The following is an 18,151-nucleotide window of genomic DNA, read 5'->3' on the forward strand; positions in this document are numbered from 1 at the left end:
CAGCCCACGTTCCTGGCTTTCTGGGTATCCCCAGCTCCTAAGTACTCCCTTGTCCTCATGCCCACCCCATCCAGCCAACGCCGCTCTCCCCCCACTGCTGGCGACAGCCCTGGCCTCTGCAGTGCCCCCCTCCCGGGCCAACCCCTCTGTCCTTGCGCTCCCCTTCTTTCTGCTGCCATGGGAGAAGGCAGTAGAGAGCACTTCTCAACCTTCCAGGGAAGGGGGGAAGGGTGCTGCAGAGGGGGAGAGGGGCCCCCGCGGCCCATCCGTGGGCTGGGGGGTGTTGTGGCAGCACCTGTGGAATGTGGCCTGGAAAAGAAGGAAGGAGAAAGGAAAACAGGGTGGGGAGAGAGGCCTAAGTTAATGAGATGGGGAAGGAGAAAGCTTTTGAGTTGGAGGGGGGGGAGGGAGGGAAACACCCTGTGCCCTGAGAGAGGGGGAGGGATGGGTGCTGGAGGATGGAGGACCCCAAATGAGAAAGATAAAGAAACTCGAGAAAGGGAATGTGAGTCGCCCGCACCTCCCAGGCCTAAGCGCCGGCCTGGGGACACGCAGGGACGGGACGTCCTAGGATGTGCTGAGTCATGAGATTTCGAGGGAGGCGAGGGACGTCTCTATCCCTCTCTCGCGTCCCGGTCCCAGCTTCTCCTGGTCCTCACTTCCAGATAGTCTTTGTCCACTGCCTCCCCACCCTCTCCCTGATGCAGGGACTCCGTCCCCGGAGCCCGCGGGCCCTCCCCTCCCACGACGGCGGGGCCTGGGGGTCCCCGAAGCCTGAGGTGGGGGGCAAGAGAAGCTCCGCTGGCGACCGCTCAGGCGGGCGGGAAGTGGGCCAGACGCGGGTGGGGTGACCTCGGGTATCCGGAAAGAGGGGTGGGGGCGCGGAGCCCGAGGGCGCAGGGGACGCCAGCCCGCCGCTCTCCCCTGCAGCACTTCACCGTGAGACCCGAGGAGGACACCTGCCCCCACTCCCAGCCCAGCCCAGCTGAGGACCCGACTCCGCGAAACGAACCTTCCATCCGCACCCGTCCAAACTCCCCCTAAGACGGGGCAAGCGCTCGCCTCCTTGGCCTCAAACTTACCGGGCCCCACCTACCTCTCAGGAGCCAGATCCCATCCCGCGACCCCTCGACTCAGGAGCAGAGCACCCGCCCAGGGAAGAGAAACTTTGGAGGGGGAGGTCGGTGCCCCCCAGGAGCTGGGGTACGGACTTACCGGGGAGCGACCCGGAGGAGGCAGGAGAGATCCCGGGTCCCCGATGTGAGGGGCGTCGGGCTGCAAGGGCGCGGCGCTCGCTGCTGTGGAAAAGGGGCGTCCGCTCCCCCCGGGGGCGCGGAGTCCCCGCTGCGCCTCTGCCCCAACTCGGCTCCGAAGTGTCTTTGCCGCAAGACTTGCTGAGCTTGGCAGTCTGCGCCGAGGCGGCGGAGGGAGGGGGCCGCTCTGTGGGCGCGCGGAGAGCGCTGCAGTGAGGGGAGGAGACCGCGCCGGCGGGCGCGGGAGGGCGGGCACCGGGAGAGGGGACGCAGGGCGGGGGCGGCGGCGCGGCCCGGCCCGCCCAGCACCGACCGGGGTTCCCGGGGCGCCTCCGCCTCCCGCTCAAGGTCACGGCTGCTGCTTCCAGGGCTGGAAGAGTCAGGGAAGGGGAAAGCGCCCCGTCGTCCCACCCGAGGTGGACTAGCTCTCTCGCACCAGCTGCTTCTCCCCAAGCCTCCTAACTCCCTGCAGCCCAAGGCTAAATTATGGGCCTCCTCCCTAGCCATTTTGGGATCCCTGAGTTCCTCTCTCACTGGCGCCCCCCCCCCCCCCCCCAATAAGGCCACCTCTACCTATAGTTGCCACCTGGATGGAAGGAGCTTAGGAATCTGCAGTGTGGTAAAAGGAAGCTCCTTGGGAGAAGATAAAGGTGTCTGGGGGCCTATGAGAATGCAGTGGGTGGGTAGGAGTGGCAAGACACTGGGCAAGGAGGAGGAGGAAGACTGGGAAGGTGGAAAGGAGGAAATGGCTATTTATTGACAGGGTCTTTTGCACATGCTAGTTTGCTTAATGCTTAGGACTTCCATTTAAGATGGGTATATGGGCAGTTTGCAGATAGGAAAACAATCCCTGTATGGTACACTGGGCCAAAGTTAAGTGGCTGCATTGAGGATGCGCCTGGGCAGGAAGAGAACGGCTGCAAGCTCGCAGTGATGAGCCCTTCCTGTTCTACCCAGGAGTTGCCAGAGCAGTGGGAGTAGAGGACACAGACAGTGAGTATGCTGAATAAAGACTTCCATATGTCACAACTTGAATATCCACTTGAACTCTTTTGGAGTCAACTTCTATAACAGGTCTGTAACAGTCTGCCTCTCTCTGCAATGCGTATTTGCTGAGTGAGATAGTAAGCAAGAGTGCAAAATGAGCAAGCAAGAGTGCAAAATGAGGGGATAAAAAGTGGGATTTCAGGGTTTGGGGGAGAAAAGTAGTAGTAGCAGGGGCCTTTTCAGATCATTTTGCAGATAACGCCAGGTAGACCTCAGAGATCATCCCTAGCCTGCTTGCCTCAAATCAAGGGGGCAAGTGGCTACCACCACATTGGCTGTCATGAAAGAGGAAAAGACCTCCACGGAGTCCTAAATGACATTGAAACTGTGCCCATTGCCTCTGAGGCATGAGGTCATCTCCACTCACCTGCACAACAGTGATAATCAGAGGCAGAGGGGGAAGTGGGCGTCTATGAGGAATGAAACTAGACCTGATGACAATTGTCACTCTGTCCTTCACCTTCAAAGAGGGGGCCCTGGGGCTCCTTGCTCCACCTATAGGGCTGGCGCACTACTCAGTTTGCTCCTTCCTACTCCCCTTCTACCATCTGCTGCTGGACAATGGGCCAGAGAGAGGGCTGTGGCCTTCAGGCACAGAACAGAGTCTGACTCACTGGCCTGACACACTTTAACTCTTCTACAGCACCTGGCCCAGCTGCCCATCAGTGCCATCAAAGGCTTGTGTCTATCTGGTGCCCCAGCTTCTCCTAAGCACGCCTGGGAACCCAAGGTTAGAGAAAGCCAGGCTGCCTTCTCAGAAACTCTCTAGAGAGTCAATGCTGCAATCAATTTTGTTAAATGAAAAATGTGGTGTCCCTGGTTACGGCCTTAATGTTCTTTTAATTCATCATGAGCAGCAGTGTCTGGATTATAAACCTAATTGGAAGCTCAGCATCCCTCATGCTTATTCCCCCCAGGCTTTTGGAGCTGGAAGGGGAAAGAATGGAAAAAGACATCCCGCCTCCACACCCAGCCAATTATTAGATACTTCACTTTCCAGTTGTTTGTCATTTTAAAAATATGAGTCCTTGGCAGTCTTAAACCATCATTACTGAATTTCATGCCTATCTCATGGCCATCAAAGCAATCCCTCTGCCTCCATACAAGACCATTTTGAACCCATTGAAGTCCGACAGGGCTGCCTATCTAATTCTGAGAGTTCTCCAGGGAGAAAGATTCTGCAACTCCCTTGATTACATTGTTTCCCCACTTTCTACTGGAGTGCTTCTTGTGCTCCAGTCCCTCCTCCCCCAGGCCCACCCCTCTTTCCCCCCAGGTTTTTAGGTAGAAGAGAGAAGAGTAGTGAACTGCAGCACCTTATTCCCATCCCATGCTTCCTTTGGACTGAAAACCACTACGTCCCTCCTCTGCCTGCCGCAGGTCTTCTGCTTAAATAATTCCATTTGTGTTCATCTCTTATAGGTCTAAGTTCCTAGCACTAGCACTTGCATTGTTTCCTTCTCTGTCCCAGAGATCTCTTTGTCCTCACAAAGCTTTTCAAAGCTCTGCTGTTATTAGAGCAAACAGAAAAAGTGGGGACAGGGAACACTCAGACTTCAACGCCGCAGGCCCTGGCCAGCCCCTGCTTTCTCTTGAGACACATATGAACACAAAGCTCATTCACAAAGCTGTAGTTCCCATCCTCCCACCCCTGCACCCATCCATAGCACTCTTATGGAGCAGTTAGTATTGTTTCTGACAATTAAGCAAACAAAGATTAAATTCTCCTTGGAAGCACACTTGCTTTACTGATTGTAACTGAGTAAATGGTTTTTAAAACTGTACATGTAATTCCTGTCACTAAATCCTGTCTTAGTATTCTTCTGATTGATTTAGCTGATATGACGAGCTTGAATATTTTTAAAATTTTACTTATATCAACATATTTCTTATTAGAATCTGCTGAACTTTTAGATATTCCATAAACAATACTTTTAACCTAGAAGAAATCAGAAGGGGCAAAAATGAAACATGGGTAATGTAGAGTTAAGTATTATACAATCCACATGCTTTCTTAGATTTTAATTTAAAATCCTGGTCTCCAAACAGCCTGTGAAGGCCAACTCCTCCAGGAAGCTGATTAATTACCTATGATTATTTAATCCCTGTGCAATGAACAAAACAATAACATTGAGCTCAACTAAAACTCTTGAACACAACAGAAAGTTAGAGGAGAAATGAGGACTACTTATCTCTAAGTTTACACTCTAAGATGGGAGGCACTTAAAGTTTGCAGGACCTTATCTGGCATATAGAAGAAATTCAGCAAATAGCAAATAGTAATCCAGAATTTTATCAGACCCCAGTAACTAGAAAATGTCAAGGAAACTTCATCTTTTCACATTCTTCGATCCCCTAACTTTTCTGATTATTTTTTCCTTCTTGGAGTTAAAGGGAATAATAACCTAAAATGTCAAAGCAGAGTATTCCCCCTTTCCCCAACCAAGTATCAGTGACACAGTTTTATGTCCCAGTTTAATTACTCTGAGCCTTAGTTTTCACCCCTCTAATAGAGAAGAGGGTTCTCCCAGATTATTCTGCTCAGTGTTCCCCTCCCCCAGCCACCCACCCTTTATACTCTTTCAGTGAATCCAAGAATGAAAAGATACTGTATGCTAGGAGGTGCTTGCCTTCTGAAGATGAAGAACAAGTGGCTAGGAACTAGCAATCATGCAAGGGCAGGATGTCTTTCTTTTCCAGAGGGCAACTGTAGGCTTTGAAGCTTCCCATCACTGAGGAGATGAAAAGCTAGTCCGTTGAAACACTTTCTAAATAATTAACCCTGGCCCTTTAATATCCCTGCAACCATTAAAAACCCTCCATAAACTGGAGAGTGTCAAAGAACTAGCCCTTGGGATGTGCCCTAGCCATGGGAAGTGAGCACCAGAAGCCACAGTGGAGGACATCTGGGGAAGCTCTAGGATTGATATACTCCTTTGGGGCCCAGATCCAACTGCACCCTTCTCTGGGCGTGAGGAACAAGTGCAAATCAAAATTTCTTACACTTCCAATTCATTCATGGACCCATTGTCTCTGCAGTCAACAAATTATTTACCACTATCTGGGATATTGTCTGTCAGACACCCTGCTAGGTAACAGGGACGTGAACAGTTAACACCCCTCGAGGAGTTCATCACCTAGTTGGGAAAGACAGACATGGAAACAAATAGTAACCATGCAGGGAGTGAATCATGTGAAGAGCATTGACGAGTAGAAGCTGTTGTGGGAAAGTGGAGAGCTACTAACTCAACCTGGTAGGAGGGCAGGAAACAAGCTTCCCTGATGAAATGCCCTTTCAGCTGCCTGGAGAGCTAGGGCTATTTTTCCAGATAGGCAATGAAGAGGAGAGCACTCAAGGCAGAGAGAATAGTCATAGAAGTATACGGTGCACTCATGGAAGAGCTTGAGTTCGGAGTCAGAGAGTTTACCGGAGCTTGGGCATGTTTCTTAACCTCTCCGAGCCTTAATTTCCTTATCTGTTCAATGGATTGTTTGTTGTGAAGATTAAGTAATGTGTTACAAACACTAAGCAGGGCCTAAACAACTATCATTATGCTTAGGGAATGAAACTAGCTCCACCAGCCTGGAGTGGAGGGTGGGTTTGAGGAGTAGTGAAAGAGGAGAGGCAGAGGCAAGATCATAATAGGATCTGTAGGCCTGTTTGGATTTTCCTCAAGAAGGCAGTGAAAACCACTGATGGAGTCTAAGCCCAGGTGGAACTTGGTCAGATCTACATTTTAGAAAACATACTGAGATCCGGAGCTGTGTTAAAGGCGCTGTAAAATACCCTCCTCCTGGCTTCTCAGAAGGCCACATAGAATAGTGCCCATCTGCTTGTGCCCTGGTACCAAACTGCCCAGGTTCAGACCTCAGCTCACCTCTCACCTCCTTTGAGTCTTTGGGCCAGTTAGATCACTTCATGGGAACATGGTGAGGATCAGCTGAAGTCATTGAAGCAGCTGACACAGTGCCTGACAATAAATTACAGTAATTCTTATTTCGAATTCCAGGAGGCCAGCAAATTGAATGATGATTCCCTGTATCACTCGCCCCAGAAGTTGAGTGATTATACCAAGGCAGCCCAGTGAGTCTAGATACTGCCAAACTCTTCACACTCAGCCTATGTCTTGGTTGGGGAAAGGTTTGACAAAGGAGGACTGAACAACCTGAGCCAGATCCCACCCTGCAATATTCCGTTATATCTGGCCTCCCTTTTGAACAGAAGATAGCTGTGTGTGTATGCAGCTAAGACCCACAAAGGACATAGGCATGGTGGGTCTTTCATCTGGGTGTGGAGGCTCTGCCCAGATAAGATTCAACTACAAGAGCATTTTACCTCAGCGGGTCAGGCTAATGCAGTGGTTACCCTTTTGCAGACAGGCCAGTCACCTCGAGATTTTCCACTTTTGCCTATACAATTCCCATCACTAAAAGTCTTCGTTTTCTTGTTCCAACCTGCTCTTGTTGCCAGGAACATAATAAATTTGCCTGGCCTCAATCCCAGTTGAGGTATCCATCACAAAGTGACTTTGCTAATGGTGGGTGTAAGGTGTGGGATGGGAGCTGAGTACCATGGCAGAAGTGCCACCCCCCAACCCCAGCAGGCCCCTGAAGCAGCAGACACCAGAACCTTAAGAAGGCAGCTAAAATCCATCTCTGACTTGAATTACTCAAATCAGTTTAGGAAAACAAAACATATTCACGCAGTTCTTAAAACATTTTTTTTTTTTTAAATTTTGAATCATCTATGAGCCTCACCCAACTGGTAGTAGCATCATGAGCTCCCTTTAGAAGTGTTTTGGAATGGTTTATTGCCTTGGGAAGCTACATATCCAGAGCCTAGCCTCAAGGGTATTCAGAGACCTTTCATTCTTGTTTTTTAAAGGCCCAGACTCTAGAATCAGACTGAGTTTGAACCTTGGCTCCATGTGTTCCACCTGGATCTTAACCTCTCTGAATCTGTTTCCTGGTCTGTAAAATGCGTGATAGTACTTACACCTCATTGGGATGTTGTGAAGTTTAGTGTTAATATATGCAAAACATTCAGAATAGTTCCTCACACATACTAAGTGTTGTGTTGGCTTTCATTATTTCTGTTATAGATGCTATTTCTTTGCTTGAAATGTCTTTTTCTTCAACTTGCCCTAGACGTACTTCTTGTTCTGGCTACACTGAGGGTTCCTGAATGGGTTGAACAGAGATTCCTGGCACCATTCCCCTGGCTCTTGTCTACCCAGTTAGGCAGAGAATTTGTACCTAGCCTCAATATTCAAGTACCCCACTCTGAGAGCAAAGTCTGTCCTTATGCAGAGGAACACCTTTACTGGAACAATTTGCAATCAATGCTTCTAATTCACTTAGGTGGTGCTTTTAGGGAGCTGCGGTCAAGTCAAACTTATTGCAGGGAGGAAGTTTTGAAGAGGAGCTAGGATAAGGACAAAATATCCCTAGGGATCTGGCAAACCGTTCTTATATTAAATGCTCTAGGGCCCCACTCTTAGCTAGGCCATAAGGCCTGTTTGGTGATAACCTAGCTCATGTCAACTCAAACATTCACCTTTCTCAAGTTTGACTCTGTTCTCCAGTTCCATCACAATTTACACATGCCCACTAGACCAAGAAACTGGAAAGATGTGTTCACATAGCTCCCTTCCACAGTAAACTTTGAGTTCTTTGGTTAGTGTCTGTTATCTATACATTCCTGAATCTATAAAACCTAGAGAACACAGGGGGCACGCAATACAATGGGCAGGTAATTGTTCTGTCTAAGGTAGAATAGAAACCAAAGCCTTATTTTTCAGTTTTAAGTCTATAACCCAAGCTGGGGCATGAGCTGAGGAATCTTACAAATCCCCCCTAAAAAGAACCGAAACACTTTGTGTGAGGGGTATAACATTGCAGAAGATATATCCTTAGGCCAGGACTGTACAGAGGCAAATGAATGGGGAGCGACGTTGGGTGTCTAAGTCTTTCTACCATTGCCTCTCCTCCAGTGAGCCCAGTTCCAGCTCTGGGAACTATGGAGGCGAGTAGCTCAAACCCTAGTCCTCCACTGCCCTCTTCTGTTGCTTATTGGAAGTTCCTGATGGCTTATCCTTAAAGGCCTGGAAAACACCCATTCCTCTCCTCCAACAACTCTATCACACCCCCTGGTTTCGGGGTACTAGGGGATTAATGTTAGAAGCAATACAACTGTGATTGACATTAGTTCAGACTAGGGAATGGGCTGCTATATTCCATGACAAAACAAACAGTAGAACTGGTCATAACCTTCCCTTAAGAACTCTGAAGTTCCTCCTCCAGGGATCTAGCAGGTATAGAGTAAAACACTGACATGCTTATTTCAAACTCTAACAACTAAGGGCACAATTTTGCCTCAAATCGCCAGTCCTCCACTCCAACCCACAGGGAAATATTAACTTCTAAGTGTTTGTAAGGATTAAATAATATACATGAAGCCCTTAGAATAAAGCCTGGCAGTTGGTGCTATAGAAATTACTTTTAAAAAAAATACTCGTGAGGTGGTAGAAACCAAGAGTGGAAAAAGCATGGCTAATGTATACTGGGACATGGGTTTTAACTCTGGCTCAACTATTGGCGATGAGCTTTATACAAGTACTCTCCATATCCCAGCTCAAACCCCACATTCTCCATGACTGCATCCTCAGTGCTCAGTCTACAAGTCATCTAAAGAGTTCCTCCTGTGTTTGCTTTTCCAAGGGCCTAGCCATTCTGGACTCAGAAGCCCTCCATAATGTGTTGATACTTCTTTATCCAGAGGGTGGCTCTGTGGGAAGAACTAACAGTGAGGTTTCCAATCAGCACACTTCAGTCCTTTGATTAAGGCCAGCCTCTCCCTGTGGTCATCATGTAGGTTGTGCTGCCTGCACCAAGAGGGGCACTGTGCCTTATCTCTACCCTACCCTTAATCCTTGAATCTATAAATTATAATCAGAGACACAACCTGGGGGCAGATGGTGTGACTCTACCCGAAGGATTTCTCTGTTAGAAGGGCTGGAGTTTTACAGCCCTTAATAGTATTAGTTCAGGTTGTCTAAGCTCACTAATTTAGCTCACTAATTTTCCCCACCTTCTGGCCAACAAACAGGATGGACCTACATTAAAATAAGATGCCTAGTACTTATGGGAACTGAATAGTGCCACCTGGTGACCAAGTCTGGAGTGGCAGCCAGAGTTATCTTAAATCTGATAGTGGCTCAGTAAACAGATGTCGAATGAACTCAGTGGAAAATAAGATTTGAGTTGAAAGCTTGCATTTTCAGGCAAACTTCTTCAAACTCTTCTCTGATCTGGTTTCTGAACACCATTTTCTCTTTATTCAGTAAGAAGGCCTACTCCAAGTTTGGTGAAGGCTGGAGGTTGGGTGTGTGTGTGGGGGGTGTATGAGATGGAAATGAAGTGTGAACACTCATGTCCACCATGACCCCTGCTAGACAATCTCCAGGGTATGACAGGCTCAGTCTGTGTCCAGGACCTGCCTCTTGTTGAACTTGCCTAATTGAAGATACACAGGATGACCCTCGACAGAAAACACAGCTACTACTCCACCAGCATAGTTATGGAACCAAGTACTAACCATGTGTTCTCAAATTTCCATGAGGAAAAAAGCGATCATTTCAGGACCAACTATGGCTGCTAGGTTTCGAGACCTCTCCAGAAAATAAAAGCACCTCACAACCAGGGCCACAAACTCAACTGTAAGCCACAATTCTCCAGTTTCCTTGCTGCCTAGGTGCAAGAGGAAGGTAGAAGCATGGATAATGGGATGAAGCAGGTTCACCAAACCCAGAGCCAAGCTGTAGACAACCCTAGAGGAGGTGCCAGGAAGCAAACAGAGCAATAAACTCTTCCTTAAAATAAGGTTAAGATGGGAGCAGATGCGGTTCAAGAGGTTTAGTGGCCTTTTTCCATACGGGAATTTCCTCAAAAAAAAAAGAAAAAGAAAAAAGAGGTTAAGGTCCAAAATCAGTTTCATTTCTCCTAGTGCCTGGCTTGGGCAAGTTACTTAATCTCTTAAGTTTCCACACTTATGAAACAGGAATACTTGATGTCTACCGTGAGGGGCCATTCTAAGGGAAAATGACCATAAAAGGTAGTCACTCAACATTAAAATAACATTCCCATGTGTGCCATAACTGGTCAGTGGGTGAGGACAGCTTCAGAGGCTATGGAATATCTTTAACAGCAGCCATCTCCTAGGAGCGCATAAAGTCTTATATTCAAGTGACTTCAAACCCTGTAGACACCCTCTTAAGCAACTCGAGTAACGTATTAAGAGTCTTTCTGTAAAATATACTGGTGGTCTTGACCTGCTTAACACTTGTGGCCAGCTCTCTCCTGCTCTCACCCATTGAGTGTTCCTCTAATTGGACAATAAACTTATAGTAATTACATTTTAATTATTAGAAAAACAATGAAATAAGTGGAGTTATTTTTATGAAAACCAGACTAAATTGCTTATAAAAACTGCTGTTAAATTAGGGTGAAACCCTTATAAAAGATTGGAGATAATAAATCCCTAAAATTCTAAAGTCACATTGCTTCACAACATCTACATTCTTTATCTACTTAAAGCAGCCCAACTGAAAATCATCAATAATGCATTTTAGTTGTTTTGAGAAGGCCCTTACCACCAAACTGTAATCATTGTTTTAAATTAGTTTAAGTGAATATATTTATTAGTTTAAAATCAAATATATCTTTTCCTGTTTTAACCGTCTTCTTAACTGTTTGACAACCTGTCCTAATCATAAACAAAAGGGTTTTTTTTTTGTTTTTTTAATCTATGCTCATACTAGAATTCTAGTCAGTGAAAAAATTTCAAAGGGCAGACAGGAGAGTCAGTGGTTGAAACTCTTCTCCAAGTTCCAGCTGGGTAAGTTTGCCAAGACCTAGATTTGCAAGGGGTGGAGGTGTGGTTTTGGGCACTTGTTTTAAAGAGAGCAATTGTTTCCTCAGAAAGACAACTTTTTAATTTTCCCATTTTCCCATCCAAGGGGAAGCAGAAAGAATAGTTCTTTGGCCTCCACTCACCTGGAACAGATCCAATCACCTCACAATCATTTGATTCCACAATCACAATGCAGGTTTATCCTGAAAATAATGCAGGTTTATCCTGAAAATAAAAACGTACCAGCCCTTCATCCTTATACAATTAACCCAGAACCAAAACAGGGAGCTGGACTTTCTGTTGTTAGTTGGCTTTAAATGTTCTATTTACACGAAGAAAAATGTAAAAGTGCATTCCTTTGTAAGCAATCATGAAAACATGAAAATTTGTTTACTTTAGATAAACTTGAAGGGAAATATGAAACATACAATTTACAATTCATTCTTTATACCTCGAGAGTGGATTTACAACAGTATTATTTTATACAAGTTCCTACTTTATACAATTTCTTGTTTAGGCAGCTTTTCAATAACATTTCTATTACATGTTACAACATGGAACCTCTCAGAGGAAGCTTTGAGGCTTAAAGGAGCTGCATACAAGGGAGCAGGACAAAAGAACAAGAGTGTAAAGCCATCATTCTGGTGCTTTGTTGTCACTAGGCGTTGAGCGAGGACTCCTGATCTTCACAGAGCTAAAGGCTCATAATGTGATCTTCATTGCTTTCCTTGGCTCTTCTTCCCAGCAGGCAATGTCTCCTCAAAAGGGAACTGTATTTTCTGCATCATTTTATCAAGGAAAGCCCATTTGAATTATGGAAATTAAAGGCTGATCCCCAGCATGGACTGGCAATATATAGTCAGTCTGCAGCTGAATGAATAACCAGCTCTGGCTTAATGCTTGGCAATGGGCAATGATTTTTAAAGGATTTTTTTGTCCAATTCTATCTCCTGTTACAGGTATTTATCACCTATTATCTATAATTCATTCCAGTCTGTGTTTAATGGCAGGAAACCTAGGCAGCAAAAGTCATGTACACCAATACCAGCCAATACCTGCTTTAAGCCAGAAGTAGGTCTTAAATAGACAGCTAATGTCCACCAAGATTATTAGTGAAAAAAAAGGAAGAGGCAGGAACCCATTATAAAAGTACCATGACAGAACAATGGCTGGCAAGAAAGAAAAGCCAGTATTTAACTCATTCCAGGTAGAAGTCCATTCTTCTTAGGCTTATCTTCACTAATATCCAAAGGGTCATGTTCATTTGTATGGTGAGATAATAATGGTCAGTTAGGTACATATCAGACCTTCTGGCAAAATACATGATCCAAAGCCTAAAGATTTCAATTTCTTAAGCTCTGCATGGCAGAATGAAGGAGGCAAATTCAAGTTTTGACCAACCTCCACCACCACAGGTGGCACTTCTGGCTTTAGGTTAACCTTGGAATAGAAAAATGAGTCCCCCCTCCCAGGATGCAGAAATGAAATTGCACCAGAGAGGTTAACCTCCTTTATAGCTAGTCCAAATTACAAATTTTCCAGGCTAGAGGCTATGATGTACAAGACGCCAAGACCTTTCTACAGAAGGTATCCCCCAGTCAAATCTGAAAGGAAAAAAATAAAACAAAACACAAGTCACTGAGTGAGGGCACTCTTCATCCACTCTTCGGTGCCAAGTTCATCAGATTTTTTACCCACTGACCCTCGTGGCTCGGGCACTAATCTAATACAGCTCTTCTTCTCTCCTATCTCATATACCTGCAAGACTACTGTGATGGAAAACTGAAGTTATCTGTTTCTCTGTGTGTTTATCTTCTTTCCCCCAAAGGTCAAAGTTTCTCCAAGGTATAAAACTAGCTTCGCAGCTAATACACAAGAAAGCATGGTTTTAGATAACACTGTAGTTATTTAGGGTACAAACAGAAGGCAAATGAATCTGTGTTTGACATGTGCGAGGAAGGAGGTATACTACAGGAAACTTGGAAGACAAAGCCCAGGTTTTGTATAATTTTGGACAACTGACACGTACTTTAACTTCGATATCATCACATGTAAAAATATCAGTGGCTCTCACCTGGGAAGGGAGTGGTTCAAATACACACATGCCTACCTTTCCCCTCTCACCCAGAGATGCAGCGATTCCTACCATACCAAGGTTGCTACTGTCAAGTATTATGTACAAACTGCAGATTAAAAAGGAAAATCTAGTATGAGGAGTGGAAAGTGCATATTAGAACGGCAAAAGTTCTAAAGGCAAAGATTTATTCTAGTAGCAGTGTGCCCTCTAAGGTTACTTTCTCAGTGGAAGATGAGGATTAGGACAGCTGGCATCCTGTCCCAATGTCAGGAGGCTCTAAGAACTTGGATTCTAAAAAGGCCAAACTATTATTATTCCAGATTGTATTCTGGAGACTATATTCTTCTCTCTTGGCTCCCAAACCCCAATCACACAAAGAGAAACATAACAACAACTGTGGGAAAACTGCAGACAACTAGGAGTCGTTCTTAAAGAGATTTAATTATTTGAATTGCATAAAGGGGGATAGTACATTTAAGTCTCTGCTACATCACAAACTGTGTTATTTTTGTTTTTGTTGTTTATTTTATTAATGATCCTCTAGTTCTCCCATCTTCAGGTTTATGGCTATAGAATGTAGGAAGAGAATTGAAAAAAGTAAGCAAGAGTCCATTCTGTTCACCAGAAAGCCTTCTCCACTGCAGAACACAGCCCTTTAAAAAGAAAAGGAAGGAAAAATAAATGGGCTATTCATGTCTAGTAAAAAAACTACAGTGAGGGAAAAAGATAGGAAAGGACAACAGAAAGGCATATCCTGGGCGTTGTGAGTTTCTACTCAACCCGTACATTCCCAGACTTCTGTGAGGATGTCTTTCTTAGATTTCCTTTTGCCATTTAACCTTAAAATATGTTTCCCTGCCAGTACAAACCCAAAAAAGGCATCCTGTCCACAGAGAACTGATTTGAGGATTGGAGTAATTTCCCAACTTCCCAAGAAAGCTTATTAAAAAACAGCATGGCTTTACTGTTTGATTCTTTCTGCTCTGCTGTAATATTTTCAATAAACCTGGGGACATTTAAAAACAAAAACAAAAACACCACCACACCAGCATGACTTTAAAACACAGGTTCTATTCTTTGAAGATTGAGTTATATTTTACTAGTGAGGGCTGGAGGCCTATGGCCCACCAAACAGAGCAAGATGCAACAGAAGAATCCCCTAATGTTGTTTGCAGACTGGTATCCACTGCTACTGCAGCATGGATGGGCAAGGGCAAAGTGAACAATCCCCTCTGGCTCTGAGAAGCCCAGAGGATAGATGGGCAGAAGAAACTGTAGTCTAATGGCTCTAAATAACCAGCATTTAATGTTATATTATGACCAAGGATTTATTCCACACTATAAACTGCACCATTTGATACAAACTACCAAAATTTTAAAAGAAAAAAAAAGAAAAATTAAAAAACAAAAAACGATAAGGTGAGGTGAGGGAAGAAAGGGGCAGGGAGAAAGCCAAAATACAGCTGTGGCAATTACTTACAGAGCAGTCGCTTTTCTACATCACTAGTTCATCAGTGACACTAGAAACTAGATATTTGCATTCTGTACATCAAACAAACGCTAAAGCACCAACACACTGTTCCAAGTTTTGTTTTGTTTTGTTTTTAATTCCAGCCACTGAAACCAGACATAGAAGTTATTGCTCAGATAAATAAACCTAGTCTACCAGGAAAAAAAAAAGTGGATAAAGAGAGAAACAAACAAAACCCCAAAAGTGAAAAACTTAAGTTCCCCAATGTGGTAACAGAGTAAACGAGAGAGATTCCTCAAATGAGGATTTACTGGAATTTCTGGTGCCTTTCTGGGCACTGAAACCGAGTTGGACTCTTAAGCCGGTAAATCCCAGACAGAGGTAAGGTTTTAATGCTGTACATGAAAAGGTGCAAGCTTCAATGCCTTCTAAATTGGTGGAAACCCCTGCAAAAAACAGTCAGTGTTTCAAACCTCAACAATCACAAACAGCTCTTAAGGAAAAAAATACAAAAGTGTCAAAAAATTTTTTAGTTGTTTTTTCTTTTTTTCAAAGAGTTCTGGAAAAATGATCCCTTAAGGAATAGAAATAGCACCGTTTACAGGCTGGTTTGAATACCAGTCCTGTAGCTTTGCTGAGAAATTAAAGAAATCTTCTTGGTTGGAGTCCTGAATTACATTAAGTGGGAGTATTTGTTTTTTACTTTCGGCTTGGTGTGTCCTTCACAGTACAGCGCACACAGATGTAGTCTTCTTTCTCTGCCATCTCTGGAGAAACACCAACACAGACCTGATGAAACCACTGATTGCAGCTGCCATCACACTGGACCCAGTCCACCTGGTTACAAAGAGCAGGGAGATGGGGTTTTCAGAGGAAAAAATGTGATTCAAAATTGGGCAGGCCAGCCTCAAAATATTCAGGCCATTTACCAGTAACGGTCACTGTCCCACCACTGGGACCTCTGGCAAAACAGCTAAGCCAAATGAGTGTAGCTGGTTCACCAGCCAAAGCAACCGAGTCAAAGCCATTCTTCAAGTCGTGACTGCTTTGGGGTTAAGACAGCGCCGCCCTGTGATAAGTAAGCAAAAGGGCATTACATCAGCATCCCTCCCACCTTCTTAGCGCCGGGACGGTGAAAGCTGTAGGAGCAAGAAAAGGAAAAAGGGAAGAACAAGAGTTTCTTCAAGAAAAGGAAGAAGACCCAGGAACGATGGTAAGAGCAGAGATATCAGTGGGGGAAGGGCTGAGCAATCCATTCAGATCAGCTCAAAGCAGATAAGCAGAAGAGAAAGACCCAGCGAGATGAGGTCTAGCTTACAGGGTTTCTGAGTTAAGGGAAAGCAAGTCCTCTATGGCCCAAACCTCACTGACCTCATCTCCTTCTGGCTGCAGGCAGCTCACAGCTGGGCAGATGGCATCTTCATCCTCAGAGTCTTCCTGTTCAGAATAGGATGTGTCTGAGGGCAGGGAATGAGTTTCAGTAGAACGGGCTAACTCATAGCTACTACGCTCTCTTTCTAACTTGAAATTGTTCATGTCCTTGGGATGGCTCAGTTTGATTTTCTTCTTTTTGGGGGTCCGCATTTTTTTAACTCGATCCCACCGTTCACTGGATAGGCCCTCTCTTTCCAGGCGTCTCTTCAGTTTTCTCTCAAGGCTGTTGATTCCATCTCGCTTCCCTCGGCAGCAGTCATTCTGGGTAGAAGATAGGAAAATTCAATTTTAGCCTACAGTTTGCCTACCACTAAAACTAGTGAATCTAAAGGGAACATATATACTAGAAACCAGATGATCCCCCTTCAATATTGAAAAAACATGGCATCCAAAGTATCTCTTATCCCCTTCATGCTCAGCCAAGACCTATAAGACAACTGGTTTAACTCACTGTGGGTGCTATTAATGGAACACAGGAAAAAGGAACACAGGAAAAAGGAAACGTTAAAGATTAGCCTTCATTAGCCAACCAGCACCCAGGAGATGGAGAGATGGCCACAAAGATTCTTCTTTCCACCAAATCCCTAAGTAAGTGACTGATTGCTATCAAGTTACTATCTAGGTGTTTATGGTTATCCTGTGAACTATAACCTTAAGGAACCACATTGCTGCCTTCCTTCTTTAAAGACATACACCCACCCCTTACAGGAGTAAGAGGCATTAATGGAAAACAATTAATAATGGCCCTATACTGCCATTGCTTCAGCAGCACATATACTAAAATTGGAATGATAAAGAGAAGATTAGTATGGCCTCTGCACAAGGATGACATGCAAATTCGTGAAGTGTTCCATATTTTTGAAGCTCTTACTAGCAACCAGAAGGGGTGATATAAGAGAGAAACACAACAGTTGAACAGCTCTTATCTTTGTTGAATAGCTCCCTGGGGTCTCCTACCCACAAACTCCTTGCTAAGAAGCTAACCTTTCCTGGATCAAAGATACCATCTCATTCACCCCACTATTTAAAAGAAATGGCAGTAAAAACCATATAGCCCCAGTCAGATTCTGCCTTCTAGTGATACCTACCTTCTCAATGTTGGATCTAACTGGTGAGCTTCGGTCAGTTTGCTGAGCAGGGCTTGGCTTTGCAAGTAAAGTCTGGTAAAGTTCCTGAATTTCAGGAAGGGATACCTGGAGCAACTGGGCTTCCATTAATAGTTCATTCACTTCTGGACTAATGCCTGTTAAAGATCATACCAAATCTTAATTATGACAGAAACACCACGTTTTAATGAACGCTGTTCACATTCACATTTAGACCTATAGGACGAGCTGGAAGAAGGCTTGTCCCTCATACCACTACCACCCTCTTCTTTTCAATTATGTCCAGTTGAAGCTAGATTCAGTTAACCTGCCTACAGCTGCAAAAAATAACAGAGCCTAAATGAGATTTCCTACCTCTTCTGATTACCAGTGAAATGCTAATTCTATACAGAATCCCCTCTTCACTTATTTATTGCTAATGCAGAAGGGATAGTACCTCTCTGCCTTGATGGCTTTTAATAGGAAGCACTGAAACAAGTTGATAGCTCAGGACAGAGAAAAGGTGAGCAAATCAAATAGCTGCAGTACTACTAGACGCACACTGTGATGGGGCGACTAAGGATCAGACCTCCAGTTGCAACAATAGGCAGAACTCACATGGCAGGACTTATAGGTTAAGTATAGGAAAAAAGGAGGTAGATTTCAAGTATGGATTATCTTTAAGATCCTCCACAAGTCTCCTAAGTACTGTAGCAACAAGGGAGCCCATGACTTAGCATCTGACCTGAATATTTGGTATGAAATGATCAGTTGGCAATGGGATTAATGCTTTCATCCCTGAAAAAAACAGACATAAACCCTTCGTATTTCCTTTGTACTTAGAAACCTTCAAAAAAGACCTATTCCCAACCT

At 44.8% G+C, this 18,151-nt stretch overlaps 2 protein-coding genes and 1 non-coding gene across 10 annotated transcripts in view; 1 reads left to right on the forward strand and 2 right to left on the reverse strand.

Moving 5' to 3' along the window:
- The window catches only part of SYT2 (synaptotagmin 2), a 120,532-nt gene extending 119,031 nt beyond the window's left edge, over nt 1–1,501 (reverse strand). The window contains exon 1 of one of the 2 annotated variants that reach the window (XM_004481909.4): nt 1,216–1,501. The gene's annotated coding sequence lies outside the window, so the exon portion shown is untranslated. The remainder of the gene's footprint in view (nt 1–1,215) is intronic. The other variant, XM_004481908.4, reaches the window with a different exon arrangement.
- A 12,209-nt stretch (nt 1,502–13,710) lies between these two features.
- KDM5B (lysine demethylase 5B) overlaps nt 13,711–18,151 on the reverse strand; it is a 106,611-nt gene continuing 102,170 nt past the window's right edge. For 3 of the 7 annotated variants that reach the window (XM_004481907.4, XM_058274966.1, XM_058274968.2), the window contains exons 25-27: nt 17,282–17,436; nt 16,131–16,454; nt 13,711–15,596 (exon numbers count right to left, since the gene is read on the reverse strand). In XM_004481907.4, the coding sequence (XP_004481964.3) occupies nt 15,459–15,596; nt 16,131–16,454; nt 17,282–17,436 (617 nt within the window). In that variant the 3' untranslated portion in view covers nt 13,711–15,458. Of the gene's footprint in view, nt 15,829–16,130; nt 16,455–17,281; nt 17,437–18,151 lie in introns of all 7 variants that reach the window. The other 4 variants (XR_011645531.1, XR_011645530.1, XM_012520981.3 and 1 more) reach the window with 2 other exon arrangements.
- On the forward strand, nt 16,951–17,053 carry LOC111761494 (U6 spliceosomal RNA). Its single transcript, XR_002794842.1, has one exon. It is a non-coding gene; the product is annotated as a U6 spliceosomal RNA (small nuclear RNA).

This window comes from Dasypus novemcinctus, chromosome 13 (genome assembly GCF_030445035.2).
Source record: "Dasypus novemcinctus isolate mDasNov1 chromosome 13, mDasNov1.1.hap2, whole genome shotgun sequence".
NCBI lineage: Eukaryota > Metazoa > Chordata > Mammalia > Cingulata > Dasypodidae > Dasypus > Dasypus novemcinctus.